This window comes from Prunus persica, chromosome G3 (assembly GCF_000346465.2).
Source record: "Prunus persica cultivar Lovell chromosome G3, Prunus_persica_NCBIv2, whole genome shotgun sequence".
Lineage (NCBI taxonomy): Eukaryota > Viridiplantae > Streptophyta > Magnoliopsida > Rosales > Rosaceae > Prunus > Prunus persica.
This window is the reverse complement of record NC_034011.1, coordinates 25,618,315-25,632,686: the sequence shown is the minus strand read 5'-3', so window position 1 is coordinate 25,632,686 and position 14,372 is coordinate 25,618,315. Positions and strand designations below refer to the sequence as shown.

The 14,372-nt window shown below is 39.3% G+C and overlaps 4 protein-coding genes across 9 annotated transcripts; 2 read left to right on the top strand and 2 right to left on the bottom strand.

Moving 5' to 3' along the window:
- Nucleotides 98-2,655, top strand: LOC18783019 (WAT1-related protein At3g28050). The gene is made up of 7 exons (XM_007215523.2): nucleotides 98-441; nucleotides 572-637; nucleotides 733-846; nucleotides 1,207-1,456; nucleotides 1,552-1,710; nucleotides 1,818-1,969; nucleotides 2,117-2,655. The coding sequence occupies exons 1-7, from the start codon at nucleotides 251-253 to the stop codon at nucleotides 2,274-2,276; spliced, it is 1,092 nt and encodes a 363-aa protein (XP_007215585.1). The 5' UTR covers nucleotides 98-250; the 3' UTR covers nucleotides 2,277-2,655.
- Nucleotides 2,823-6,136, bottom strand: LOC18783811 (protease Do-like 9). Its single transcript, XM_007216310.2, has 8 exons — nucleotides 5,403-6,136; nucleotides 5,051-5,250; nucleotides 4,567-4,939; nucleotides 4,052-4,284; nucleotides 3,749-3,844; nucleotides 3,601-3,651; nucleotides 3,380-3,484; nucleotides 2,823-3,277 (listed from the first exon to the last, which is right to left on the bottom strand). Exons 1-8 carry the CDS (start codon nucleotides 5,830-5,832, stop codon nucleotides 3,083-3,085), a joined length of 1,683 nt encoding a protein of 560 aa, XP_007216372.2. The 5' UTR covers nucleotides 5,833-6,136; the 3' UTR covers nucleotides 2,823-3,082.
- Nucleotides 6,354-10,356, bottom strand: LOC18781765 (protease Do-like 9). The gene is made up of 9 exons (XM_007217111.2): nucleotides 9,614-10,356; nucleotides 9,101-9,300; nucleotides 8,823-9,003; nucleotides 8,422-8,613; nucleotides 8,030-8,262; nucleotides 7,472-7,573; nucleotides 7,323-7,373; nucleotides 7,007-7,111; nucleotides 6,354-6,905 (listed from the first exon to the last, which is right to left on the bottom strand). The coding sequence occupies exons 1-9, from the start codon at nucleotides 10,188-10,190 to the stop codon at nucleotides 6,807-6,809; spliced, it is 1,740 nt and encodes a 579-aa protein (XP_007217173.1). The 5' UTR covers nucleotides 10,191-10,356; the 3' UTR covers nucleotides 6,354-6,806.
- On the top strand, nucleotides 11,210-14,129 carry LOC18782133. 6 transcript variants are annotated; one of them, XR_002270717.1, is made up of 5 exons: nucleotides 11,210-12,337; nucleotides 12,713-12,753; nucleotides 12,909-12,964; nucleotides 13,088-13,133; nucleotides 13,259-13,591. XR_002270717.1 is itself a non-coding variant. In XM_020559632.1 (3 exons), exons 1-2 carry the CDS (start codon nucleotides 11,806-11,808, stop codon nucleotides 12,920-12,922), a joined length of 546 nt encoding a protein of 181 aa, XP_020415221.1. In that variant the 5' UTR covers nucleotides 11,210-11,805; the 3' UTR covers nucleotides 12,923-12,964; nucleotides 13,259-13,591. The 6 variants fall into 6 exon arrangements, 4 of the variants coding, with proteins under 4 accessions (XP_020415221.1, XP_020415220.1, XP_007215044.2 ...); XR_002270716.1 differs by having other exon boundaries at nucleotides 12,909-13,133; nucleotides 13,259-14,129; XM_020559632.1 differs by lacking the exons at nucleotides 12,713-12,753; nucleotides 13,088-13,133.

Below are 14,372 nucleotides of genomic sequence, written 5' to 3'. Positions count from 1 at the left end.
CCGTGCCACTTAGGTTTTTGTTTGAAAAAAAAAATATTTAGTTAGGAAAAAGAGAACCTTAACGGGCCAATAATCATACCACATTTCATATCGTTGTCGAACCGTCACTCTCCCTCTTGTCTTTATTTCGTCCATAAGAAGAAGGACGTTACTTTGTGATCTCAGAGACCCATTTGTTTAACTTTACCATCTCTGTTTCTAATAAGTGGAGTGTGCAAGAGAGAGAGAGAGAGAGAGAGAGAGAGCAGAGATGGCAGGGAGGTCTTGTTACACGGATGTCTTGCCATTCATGGCCATGGTGACTATGGAGTGCACGAACGTGGGTTTAAACACTCTCTTCAAAGCAGCCACTTTGAGAGGAATGAGCTACCATGTCTTTGTTGTCTATTCTTACTCTGTAGCTGCTCTTTTTCTCCTTCCAGCACCCTTCATCTCTAACAGGTCTCTCTCCCTCTCTCTCTGAAATCTCATACATATTCATCAAAGTTCATTACTTTAACAAAACAATTGATCAAAAATTAACAAAGTCTTCATCTTTTGTAACATACATGTCTGATTTCTTAATCTGCAGATCAAGGGTGCTTCCTCCCCTCAACTTCTCCATAATGTCTAAAGTTCTTCTTCTTGGGCTTATAGGGTACAATCATACATATATCTTCATTTTCAATAACAATAATTAATTAATTTAATGATTTGATACTAAATTGGGCTTCTTGGACTGCATATGGGCAGGAGTTCATCTCAGATCATGGGGTACACAGGCATCAATTTCAGCTCTCCAACTCTTGCTTCAGCCATCAGCAACCTTGTGCCTGCTTTTACTTTCATTCTTGCCGTCATTTTCAGGTTCTTTCCCTCTTTCATGATCATCCACACTTACCATAATGCCCTCAAGTGATAAAAATCCAGTGGCCTAAATAGCGGTGTTGCTTTCTGAAAAAGGGTCAAGAGACCAGAGAAATTAATCAGTTACTTATGAATTAGGACAAGAGAAAGAGAGGTGGGTGGGTGTGTGTGTGTGCCCACCAGTGGGCTCTCTTGTACTTTCACTCCTCTGTTGTCTTGCTATGACTACGAGTGGCGGTGGGCCCAGACTCAACATGAGATAAATAAATAACTGTTGCTGCCCTGCTAGTTTGTTGTTACGGTAAAAAAGCAAAAACTAACTTTGATTATTCTCTCTATTGTTTACCCACCGGAAAAAAGGATGGAAAGTGCAGCTTTGAGAAGCAGAAGCAGTCAAGCCAAAATCTTGGGTACAATAGTTTCACTTGCAGGTGCATTTGTGGTAACTCTCTATAAGGGCCCACCACTTGTGTTTCCTCATCAATCACCGTCAATTTCACTTCACCAACCTCTTCTAAACCCAACAACACCAACAAACTCAAACTGGGTCCTTGGTGGCCTTCTGCTAACAGCTGAATATATATTGGTACCACTGTGGTACATTGTTCAGGTAAATTATGCAATTCTTCAGCTGTTTTTGTATCTTTCTTTCTTTTTTTCTGAACATTGTAAGCCTTATTTCCAAAGTGATAAAACCTTTTACAGGCACAAATTATGAAAGAGTACCCGAACGAATTAACTGTAATTTTTTTCTACAATGTATGCGTGGGCGTCGTAGCTGGCGTTGTTGCTCTGATTACAGAACCAAATTCCAGTGCTTGGAAGTTGAGACCAAATGTTGCATTGGTCTCCATTTTGTGCTCAGTAAGAAATTAACAGGCTATACTGAGCAATAGTTTATGTTGTATTATTGCATATGAACAGCGCCTATCTAAATATTGCTGCTGCTTTTTTTCTCTCTCTTTGTTTAGGGGTTATTTGGGTCATTTTTGAACAATACTGTGCACACATGGGCCTTGCGCTTGAAGGGACCTGTCTATGTGACAATGTTCAAGCCTTTGTCAATGGCCATTGCTGTTGCCATGGGTGTCATCTTCCTTGGTGACACTCTTCATCTTGGAAGGTTTGATAACATAACTAATCTCTTCCCTTAATTTTATGCTTTGGCTTCTCCCCGTGATTGACTGGGGATAGCAAAACAGTGCTATTCCCGTGACATGCAAGTCCTTCTCCTCCATCGGTCACTGTTTAAATTTTCTGCATTTTGCAGCCTAGTTGGAGCAACAATAATATCAATCGGGTTTTATACGGTGCTGTGGGGAAAAGCAAAGGAAGAGGCTGTTGAAGATTCTGTAGCTGATAGCCTGGAAGCCCCATCTGCCCACAAGGCCCCATTATTGCAAAAGTATATTAAAAACGACAATATGTAATGGATCAAACATTTGCACACGTAAATATGTGTGAAAGTTCAACGCCTATTTGCTTACTAGAACTGTTGAATATGATTAGTTCTGGTTGGAGAACATCATGCATTGCAGATTTGTAAATCCCCATGCGGTAAAAGCCCACCTTCTCAACAGATAATATATCTGAGAACCAAAACTTAAAGCCTCAATCTGTGTTGAAGAATGACACAAAAGAGGACTTGATCCCTTGAACTTCACGAGCCCTTGGGAATTTTACGGGTTCTTCCTAAAGGATGTTGAAATAAGGTTTTGGGAGATTGAGTTCTTGCAAGCAGAACCCTAATGCAGTGTTGGAAATTGTGAATTATTGCAAAAAAATCTGTTTAACACATGTAATTAAGTGTATTTCGCATTGCTCTGGTCTGCGGGTTGTTCCCGGCATGTAACTCAAATGTTTGTTCTGTAATGGATGCATGACACTCTTGAGGGGTAATGAGATTTGAGACTTACCCCATTGTCATAGGGTGGACTTAACACTTAGCTAGAAATCCAATTCTACAAGGTCATCCAAGACCCTGAAACTTGCATCAAATTGATTTCATATGAAGAATATGTTTTTACAATCCCAAACTAGGCTCTTGCACAAGTGACATTATTTCCTTTTGCCCTTACTATCACATAATCTATGACTAAAAAAAATTAAAAGCTTATCCCATAATGATGACTCTGAAATTTGGTTGGGACAAGTGTTATACTTGGTTTCCTGTAAGAGCATTCTAGAATTCATCTATGTCGCTGGCTAAAGGAGAAGAGGTCTTCTGTACTTCCTCTTAAAAAATATCTTTAGTCTCTTGTACTTCCTCTAAAATCGTATCTCTAGTCTTAGGGTCATCAAGTGTCGACTGTACTTCCTCTAAAGCATTCTCTTTAGTCATAAGATCATCAGACATGGCCGAAGATATGCAATGTGTCGTGAGGATATCCAGTGTTGCTGCCCTGGCAGTATTCGTCTGTAGAACAACCATCTGCGCAGGAAGTATGCAATTCAGCCATCAAAAGAAAATTGCAGAGCATGCATGCATAATCCATGCATGTGTGTGCATGAGAGAAAGAAACAGAGAAAGAACCTGATTGTATTCCAAACCAAACTTTAGGTACTCGTCATCACAATTCTCAACCATGCTGGCCAAGCTCTTCAGATCCTTCACAGGCATACCATTGAAAGTAAGAACCTGCACAGATAGCAGAATAATTTTCACAAGTTCATTGAATCTTATTTCACCAATTTTTCCTCACATCATTTGTTGCACCTCATAAAGAAAGGGAAAAGAAAAGCTTAGTTCCTGACCTGATTGTTAACGATGTCCTCATATCCAATGTTAATGTCAGCAACAAGTACCTAGCACAATTTTGAACAATGTAAGACATAAAAGAAGGGTAATAAGAACTTATACTAATACAGAAAAACATGGAAAGATAGAATGAGAGAGAGAAACCTGAGAAACAACAACAAGCTGTTCATCAATAGACTGTGCCATTGCATGTAAATGCTTGTCCAACAGTTTGATTGGAACGTCAAATAGATTTCCAAACTGGAAATGAGTGAAAACCCTGAGGTTAGGATTTATTAACATTGTACTGAAATCTAATATATTTATTTTATAATTATACAAAGACAGCAGAAACTAATAGGCATAGATATCAGTCATACAGAGAGAGAGAGACAGAGAGACAGACAGAGACAGAGACAGAGACAGAGAGACAGAGAGAGACAGAGAGCATTGAAAGAAAGGGCACACCTCAGAACGCAGATATGGAAGAGAAACAGCTGTGAAAACAAATCCAGCAATGATATAATAGGAAGGGCGTTTTCCCTCAATGTGTGAGGGGATGAGTTCCTTGTGTTTTGCAAGTTTAATGTTGAATTCAAGTGTCTCTGAATTACGAAGAACTTTTACTACAGCATTGTCACCAATGTATTTTTGAGAGACAAGGTAACTGAAACCTATGCGCTCTCCATGCCTGAATGGAACTAGAAAATTGATACAAAAAATGGAGTGAACACTTAATATAAAGAAGCTTCTGGTATTTAGACATATACTGTTATAAAAAAAAAAATTATAATAACAGTAATAACAAGTATGTGTTCTTTGAAAGAATGCTATAAATTACGGTCCAAATACCATATGTCACACTTCATTTGTGAATGTTCAAATGCCACTTCTATAAAGAATGCAACATACCAACACGCACATGAACGCAAAAGTGACTTGAAAAGGGAACAGAAATCTTTCAAAAATCATAAAAGGTTTACCTGTGCCATCATTAGCAATGTTAACCCCATCAAAGCTAAGAATAACATCAGATGGCTTCAGCAGTTGAGATTCTGGAGATGTAGGTTCTATTCTTCTAATACGCACACCCTTTTGATCAGGTCCCATCCCCATTGACATGCGAAGATCAGGATTTTCCATCTTTTGCCACTCGATTCCAAGAATTGGGAAGCCTGTATATGCGCCATTCTTCTCATAATCCTCAATGAAGTGCATAATAACCGGTATGGGTATGACATAGCCTATATTTTCCGCATCTTCATGTTTAAGGGACTGAAATGCAATGCCCACGCATTTTCCCTTATCATTAAAGGCAGGTCCACCAGAGTTTCCAGAGTTGATTGCAGCATCTATCTGCAAAAAAGCATCTCAAGGAGAAAGGACCCACGAAAACACGGTAAGACTCAAAATCAAGTGGTTTGTAGTTTCATGGTAAGATACTAAAAGGCAAATAATATATCCCACCTGCATTCCCAGAAGCTCAGTGGAGCCGTGAACATAAGACAGTATCTCCATGCGTGACACAACACCACTAGTCACAGAGATTGTGTCACCCCCAATTGGGTACCCAACAACAGTCACAGCATCTTGGAGTGCAGGCAAACACCCAAACTTCACAGGTGAAATCCCTTCCCAGAACTCATCATCACTCACAGTAAGCATCGCTGAACCATCACCAATAAATGGAAGAACAAAAACCAAAAAAGCAACAAACTTTAACATAATTCATGAATTTTACAACGAACCAATAAAAACCCAAATGTTAACAGCAAATAAAAGAAGCGAAATTAATAATAAAATTTAAAATGTTGCATACCAATATCACACTCGGTTCCAATGGCTAGGACAGTGGCCAAGTACTTGGTATCAGAGCCGCGTTTCTTGAGCTTAACCTGAGTATGATGATCCACAGAATGCGCATTAGTCAAAACCCTTCTGCCCCCTATCACAAACCCACTACTGCTGGAACTGTACTGCTTCTTCCTCTGCCAAGGCAACGAGAAATTAGGCGCCGTGTGCACACAAAACACCTTCACCACGGCGTCCATGGACGGGACCACTCTCGGAGCGCTCTCCCACCTCGGCACCTCCGGTAGTGGCTGCGAAACGACAGCCAAAGCGTGCCCACAGTCGCCGTTTTGGTCCACAAGTCTGGGAGCCGCTATATTATTGGGCTCGGTTGAAGAGACGGAAATGGCGTCGTTAATAGTGGCTGCGCTGGTGGGATTGATGTATTGGAGATACATGGTGGTGGTGGGTATTTGGTATTGGTACAATTGTAAGAAATGCGGGTTTTCGAGTTTTGGATTTCTTTTTTCTCTTTTTATAATAATTAAGGCGTAGAAAAGGGGTCGTTGAGTCAGTCGTCATAAAAAAATAGGAAAACTGGATTTTCAGACCGACCGGAGACTCATACAGAGTCAAAGGTGGCTTCCTGGAACCTGCGCGGTAACTAACTAACCAGAGGTTGAGGAGTAGAAGACAAGAAATGAACGGGACTGGAACTTTTTAGCTAGTGTTCACACTTCACATGGTGATGATAGAGTTCAGACTTGGGCCTTTGTTTATTAAAAATTATTTAAGATGTGAATCCAGTTCAGTTGGGCTGGAGTCGGTGTAATCAGTTGTATTATTAAACATTTTTAATGTTATTTGTGCAATCAAGATAGGGGAGACGGGTACATCGTCATGATCAACTAACCTAACTCATGTTTGTCAAAACACTACGCATATCATTCAGTTATATTTATATAATTATGTGGGAAAATTTTAGGAATGAAATGAAAATAAAATGAAAAAGAGCACGGCAAATACATAAATGATCCTAGGTACAGGGAACTGTACAGCTCAACTTCTATAATTTTCTCAAATGGATCAGCCGGTAATAATGTTACATGATATTGCCCAAATGTTTGTAGCTGGAAGAAATGAAATCCACGAACAAGTAAGATCATGAGACGCTGCTCATTCTAGGAAAACCAAACTTCATTTCCTCGCTGCTTTCTTCTACTGTATAAGAATCAGTTCAAATCTGAAGAAGACATCAACCCCAACTGAGGGTCTAATTGGTACACAAAGAAACGGAAAGAACCCATGAATTGCCAGCTTCTATTCTTATTCTCCATAAGAAAATGAAATCCGTGGCGTAGTCTGTACCCCATTCCCTTTATGAGCATTCGTTGTAAAGTTCATCTATGGGAATACGATCTTCTCTTGAGTCTTAAGACTTAAGGTCATCAGACATTGCTGAAGGTATGCAATGTGTCAGGAGGATATCTAAAGTTGCTGCCTTGGCAGTTTTTGTCTGTAGTACAACCATCTGCACCCACGAGCAAGCATTTCAGCCATTAAAACAAAAATGCCGAGCATGCATACATGCTGCAACAGTGTCTGCTAAACATAGAGGGAGGGAGAATGAACCTGATCGTACTCTAGGTCAAACTTTAGGTACTCGTCGTCACAATTCTCCACCATGCTGGCCAAATTCTTCAGATTATTCACAGGTTTACCATTAAAAGCGAGAACCTAAACAGAACACAAAATATTAGAATAAATGCACTACCAACGTAACTTCAGAAATTATCTCATTGTCATTTGTTGAATCACAAACACGAAAGAAAGAGAAAGGAAAAGAGAAAATAAAAAGGAAAAACTTCCAATATTTTATGAACTAAAAATAAATGAAAACTTAATGAAGCAAAGCAAAAAAATCCAAGTCGTGTAACATATCTCTAACCTGAGTGTTAACAATGTCCTCATATCCAATATTAATGTCGGCAACAAGTACCTACAAGAATTTTGAATAAATGTAAGCCGTGATTGCAGAGTGAAGAGAACTTAGTCTAAAACGGAAAAGCATGAGAAAAATAGATGAGAGAGGGAAACCTGAGAAACAACAACAAGCTGTTCATCGATAGACTGCGCCATTGAATGTAAATGCTTGTCCAACAGTTTCACTGGAGCGTCAAATTCATAATCCTTTCCATACTGGAAAGTAATGAAAAACAGAGGTTAAGATTTGGTAACATAGCAATGGAAAGTTTGCTTTTATAGACCAAACTTAAAATCATCCATCTTCATTTTCTTAATTAAGCTTGGAGGTGCCGTTGGGCACACCACTCTAGCATAACTTGTACTAAGGTTCAGATTTGGTAACATAGCAATGGAAAGTTTGCTTTTATAGACCAAACTTAAAATCATCCATCTTCATTTTCCTAATTAAGCTTGGAGGTGCCATTGGGCACACCACTCTAGCATAACTTGTACTAAGGGGCCCTTTAGTACCACCAGTTCTCGCCAGCCAAACATTAAGGCTGGCATTATTATACGGGAAAAAGTAAACCCCGTCCTGATTCCTAGGAACCACACATCTACATATCTACATGTATATGAGAGAGACAGAAAGAGCGAGAGAGCGTATGAAGTATGAAATTAAGGTCGCACCTCAGAACGCAGATATGGAACAGATACCGCTGCAAAAACAAAACCAGCAATGATATAATATGAAGGTGGTTTGCCGTTGATGTGTGCCGGGATGAGTCGCTTGTGAGTTGAAAGTTTTATGCTGTACTCAAGTATCTCTGAGTTACGAAGAACTTTTACTAGAGCATTATCACCAGTATACTTTTGAGACACAAGGTAACTGAAACCTATGCGCTCTCCATGCCTGAATGGAACTATAAAATTGATACCAAAGAGTGTTAAATATCGAATATACAGAAGCTTATGCAAATTAAAAATTCAACTTCTCTGAAAAGTGCATAAGATGAAAAGGAAAAGTAACAGGATCCTGTCCTTGGATGGAATGCTAGAAATGGAAGGGGGGGAGAGTTTACCTGTGCCATCATTTGCAATGTTAACCCCATCAAAGCTAAGAATAATATCGGATGGCTTCAGAACATGTGATTCTGGAGCTGTAGGTTCAATTCTTCTGATACGCACACCCTTTTGATCAGTTCTCATCCCTATTGACGTGCGCAGATCAGGATTTTCCATCTTCTGCCATTCAACTCCAATAACTGGGAACCCTGTAAGGCAATTAACAGCCAGATTCAAAGTAAGAAGAGGAGAAGAATTTCAATCACCAACACCGAATCATAAGCCAATGTTCAATGTGGCCCCACTGGACTGCCAGGCACATTTGCTGGAAGGGCAACATACAAATAACAACAATTACAGTTAAGGAGGTTTCTGTTGCGGCTTGTCTTGCTTTAATGAAGTAAAATCTATAACAAACCTGTATATTCCCCATTCTTCTCATAATCTTGAATGAAGTGCATAATAACTGGTGTTGGTATGACGTAACCTATATTTTCCACATCTTCATGTTTAAGAGACTGAAATGCGATACCCACACATTTTCCTTTATCATTAAAGGCAGGCCCACCAGAGTTTCCAGAGTTTATTGCAGCATCTATCTGCAAATGGATCACAGGGAAAAAGGAAACCAGAACAGGTCAATAATCAGGTGTTTAGGGTAGGTAGTCATAGAAGACAATGTCCAGAAGATAGTACCTGCAATCCTAGAAGCTCAGTCGATCCATGAACATAAGACAGTATCTCCATACGTGACACAACACCACTTGTCACAGAGATTGTGTCACCCCCAATAGGGTAGCCCACAACCGTCACAGCATCTTGGAGTGCAGGTAACTCTCCAAACTCCACAGGTGAAACTCCTTCCCAGAATTCATCATCACTCACCGTAAGCATTGCTGAAGATGCATCATGGAGAAAAGGAAAAAGAACTCTTTAATTGCATAACTCATGAATTAAGGTACATAATATATTAAGATAATAAAGTCACAATAATGAGGATGCTACCTGTAATATCTAGTGAAATATTTAAAATAAACAAACTGCATTCTGTTTCCATTTCAATCCAATAAGCTCTTAATAATTAAGTTTCTCAAAATGCAAGTTTTACAACTTCTTGTCAACAAAATCTTCCCACTTCTTTTCAATAAACAATTCAAAACCACATGAAAAATTAGTTCATAAGAAAATAAGAAGCCGAATGTTGCATACCAATATCACACTCGGTTCCAATGGCTAACACAGTGGCCAAGTACTTAGTTTCAGAGCCACGTTTCTTGAGCTTAACCTGGGTATGGTGCTCCACAGAGTGCGCATTGGTCAAGACCCTCCTGCCTCCTATCACAAACCCACTACTGCTCGAACTGTACTGCCTCTTCCTCTGCCATGGCAACGATAAATTAGGCTCCGTGTGCACACAAAACACCTTTACTACGGCCTCCATGGCCGGGACCACTCTCGCCACGTTCTCCCAGCTCGGCACCATCAACTGTGGCTCGGAAACGACAGCCAAGGCGTGCCCACCATCGCCGTTTTGGTCCGCGTGTCTCAAGCTTCGTCGTTCCGGTGAAGCCGCTATGTTGAGCTTCTCGGTCTTTCTGGGCCGGCCTCGTCCACGGCGACTGGGCTGGGAGCTACTGGGGTCAGTGGCGGTTTCGTTCGCGGGAACTGAAACGGCGTCGTTTGCGGTGGTGGGGTTGGTGTATTGGATATCCATGGTGGTGATATTGGTATCTTCAGCTACTGGGGTTTTGGGTTTTGGACCTCTCTTTCTTTTATTATCACCCATTTTTTAAATTGTGGAGAAAATACAAAAAATGGGGTTTTTCTGGGATTGTTGGTCTGAGAGCGATGAAGCTTGCGATTAGGGCTTTTTAGGAAGAAGCAGAGAGGTTCCAGAATCAACGACTTCCTTGTTTTGAATCAGACGCGGTAGCAGATGACAGTTGAGGAAGGAAATGTGAGATAGTTTGGGCCTACAACTTATTTACAGCCCATCACCAAAAGTACAGTTCAAGGATGGGCACGAATTCTACGGTGAGGGTCTTATATATGACCTTAGGTGATGCCGTATTGTTTAACCGTTAGGGCATATCCGTTTTAGCCAACTTAACTAAATCTGCTGATTGAATAAAATTTTGAAGTTGTATTTTCACTCAATTAAGATGTATTATTAGTCAACTTGTGCATTTGACATAACTAATTTATCCAACCAGCACTGTTCATATATGCATTTGTTGATAATTTTTTTTACCTAAGAACAGCATGTCTCATTTATGAAAGGATGTAAAATTTGATTGAAGTGTTTAAACTATTCATCCAATTTTTCTATATTGGTTTAGAACTTTAGAATACATTTTTGAGTTTTGTCTTTGTAATTATATTAACCCTCTATTAGAATTACAATTATAACTGAAGTCAAAAGTATAGCATGAAACATTATATAAGCGCGATAAAAAGTTCCCTTAAACACTTTATAAATCAAAATTCGTCCTCTGTCATAGCATTTATTCCCCCTACAAATGAGTATATGAACCTAAGTACAATTTGACGACAACAACAAAAAAAACTAAGTATAATTAATGATATACAACCATCCTCCTGTTTTTTTGGTCAAACATTGATTTGTCATTTCAAAAGCAATACCGGACCGGTGTAATATAAATTAGAGTAGCATTTTTACCATCACTTATGCTGCACTAATTAATTTGTAATCATTTTTCTGTCAAAATTAATTTTTAACAATTAATATTTTTTTGGTTATGTGCAATCAATTAAGGATAATATTTTCCTTGTCTCCTACCAATGAATCTCCACTTGAGACTTCATTTTGAGAGAGTTGGAGTGTTGAAAACTTGAAGCCAACCACCAAAAAACCGGTGACCTTGCACCCTACTCATCAACAGATGGTGCAAGGCCCCTCCTCCTCCTCTCTTACTTTATCTTATCTTTTACTGTGATTGCCGAAGAAAGAAAATCGTAGCTTCGCTGCTACACAGTCTCTTGGGAAACCACTTTTGAGTCTGTTTTGATTTTTATTGCTCTTTATTCCGCCTGTCTCTTTCTGATTGAAACTTTAATCCACCATTTCACATGCTTTTGTTTCTCTTTTTTTCATCACCCTGTTAAACTTTCTTCTCTCTCTCTTTTTCTTCCCCATTTCTGATTTCAATTCTCAGACTTTGTTTGATCTCAATCTCACTTGGGTATTTCTTATTTTGCTATTTTCTTAAATCTAAGTCTTTTCTTATTTATTTTTGTTTTTACAATTCTGGGTTACTTTGATTTCAGCTTATCTTTCATTTTTCATTTCTGGGCAATCTGAGATCTCAGTTTTTGTCACCTGGGTTGTGCTGATTTCGATCCAATTTGCTTACTTTCCCTCGAATTTCAATTCGAAGGCAATGTCACAAGGCTATGCGATCGAGCTCTACTTCGATCCAGCCCTCGAAAACCAGGTCTTGAAGGCTTGGAATGTGCTCGCTCGCCGTCAGATTAGTACCCAACTCATTGAAATCGAATCACGCCCCCACATCACCCTCTTCTCCAGCCCCTTCATTGAACCAGCGAAGCTCGAAAACGTAATCAAAGCCTTCGCTTCGAAGCAAGAACCTTTGGCGTTGTCCTTCTCCTCAATTGGGAGCCTTCCACATGACAACAATGTCCTGTTTCTGTCACCAACTCCTTCAGTTTCGTTGCTTCAGTTTCAGTCCCAATTGTGCGAGGCAGTGAAGAGAGAAGGCGTTGAAATTGGGGAGGAGTATCGCACAGATTCTTGGGTTCCTTATTGTGCTGTTGCTCAAGAAGTGCCAAAGACTCGGATGGCGGAAGCGTTTTGCGTGTTACGGGACTTGAAGTTGCCGGTTGCTGGGTATGCCATGGATATTGGGTTGGTGGAGTTTTCGCCTGTTCGTGAGTTATTCTCGTTTGTGCTAGGTAACACAGTGGAAGCATGAGGTTTCAGAGCCATTCTGTGTTAATCTAAAATTTAGTTGTTGTTTAATGAATATGTTACCTTTTGATGTTAGTATAGATTACTGTCTATGGTGCTACTTATAGCTTAGTTACAGAATTTGCATTTGATGTTCTGACATTTTCATTTTATCTTCCCTTTAGATTGATAATGTGTTTTGTTCATGTTGATGATATTTTGAAATACTTTTACTCTTCCATCCTATTCTGTTGGTTTTAATGTTTAGTCAATATCAGAGATGGTAAATTTGATCAGGGGTATGCCTTTTAACTTCATATGGTCCCTGGAGGTTTTGGTTATAAATTTCTAAATTTTCTACTTTTGGTCTGATGGTGTAGGTTTTGGCTGTATTTTTTTTAGTGGTGTAGCCTTGTGACGGGTAATACGCTTCTACTATAGTATGGTTATGGCAGATGGTGTATCAAATTTCTGTTTTCAACTTCTTTTGTAATATGATCGTAGACTGATTATGTCATGTATCTTTCACTAACTTGGCAAACTCTTAGTTTAATGAATTGGCAACTTCTGCCACAGGGCACAGGGATTGATTTTTACTGCCCACATCATACCAGTTAAACCCTATGCCCCAAGTGAGTGAGCTATCAAACTTGTTTTACTAGTCTTTCTAGTGCCTTGGTTTTGTTGGCTCATAAGGGATATCACCTTCATCTTCTGAATGTGTGTGTACACGCTTGTGTATGCTGTGTGTGCAGTGTATTTGTTAGACTACTCTCATCTTTGTAATCTTCTACTCTTAAGGTTTGAAACGCACTGCATAATTTTAGAACTCCTTTTCCTGATTGTGCACTTCTTTATGAACAAAAGCTAGTCTTGTACTTATTAACTATAGATCCTTAGTATTGGTTTGCAATTTTTTGTTTCAGAGAATTTTGAAATCTCTCTGCTTCAACAATGTAGGTATGATTTGTGGTAATCATCTTTCTCAGACTCTCTTCCTCATATGTAATTGAGCCAATAATTTTTGTATGGCTTTCCTGTATTGTTGACTGAAGACAGCCTTCCATCTGTGTGCACAAGTGTGTGTGCCAAGCATCTCTGAATCTTCGTTTATATATGATCTCTTTTTACATATTTGATTTCTAGGTGCATATCTTACAGACTACTATCTACAAGGAACTTACATCATTGTACATTCTTGTGTATATCTCTGCTTATTCGTTTTATAACTACAATTGAAAGATATCATTTTGAAGTGACCTATAATGTCAAAAGCTACTTACTTAGGTTTCACAAAATGTGCTGAATTTTTAAAAAGTTCATGAAATGTGATGATACAGACAGTCTACTCTGAATCTTTTGGGAGGTCTTTTTTTTTTTTTTTTTTTTTTGGTTTTTTGTTGTGTGGGGTAGGGGAAGGACGAAGGTTTCCAAAAGGCCTCTCTGCTGCTTTGTAGAGGTAACATCATGTTGCTTATGGTTTTCATACTTTCCACCCAATTAGTTTTGCCTAGTGTGAGCTGCATTGGTTGCCCGCAACCCTTTCTTGGGGACTTCACTCTGTTAACATGATTTTGATTGTTCTTACAAAACCTGTTTGATTATATTCTTACAATGGACAATGAAGCTCTACATGGGATTGTGCGCATCTCATGCTCTTGGTAGATTCTTTATAAAGCGTGGAAGTGTCTTTTCGTTTTTCTGTATTTGGTACAACAGCCAATGATATTTAATAATGGAGGTTGTCCGTGTCTTCTCTTCGCTAGTAATTGTCAAAACTGTCTACGATTTTATCAAGTCTCGTCAATTTTGATCGACGGAGAATCCATCTTCATTCCGGCTCTTGTCTTTGCGTGTTTCACGTTTGAGCTTTGTCCCTAAAGTCAGGCCACCCCATCCATCTAGATTCTTTATGAAACCGGGATGGGGAATATTTTCCCCCCTTAGCAGGGGAAGCTTTTATGTGCCGTTTTGGTCATCATGGAATTAGCTCTGCCTCTACCGCATCAAAAGATACTTGGACTGCCCTACCACATCAAA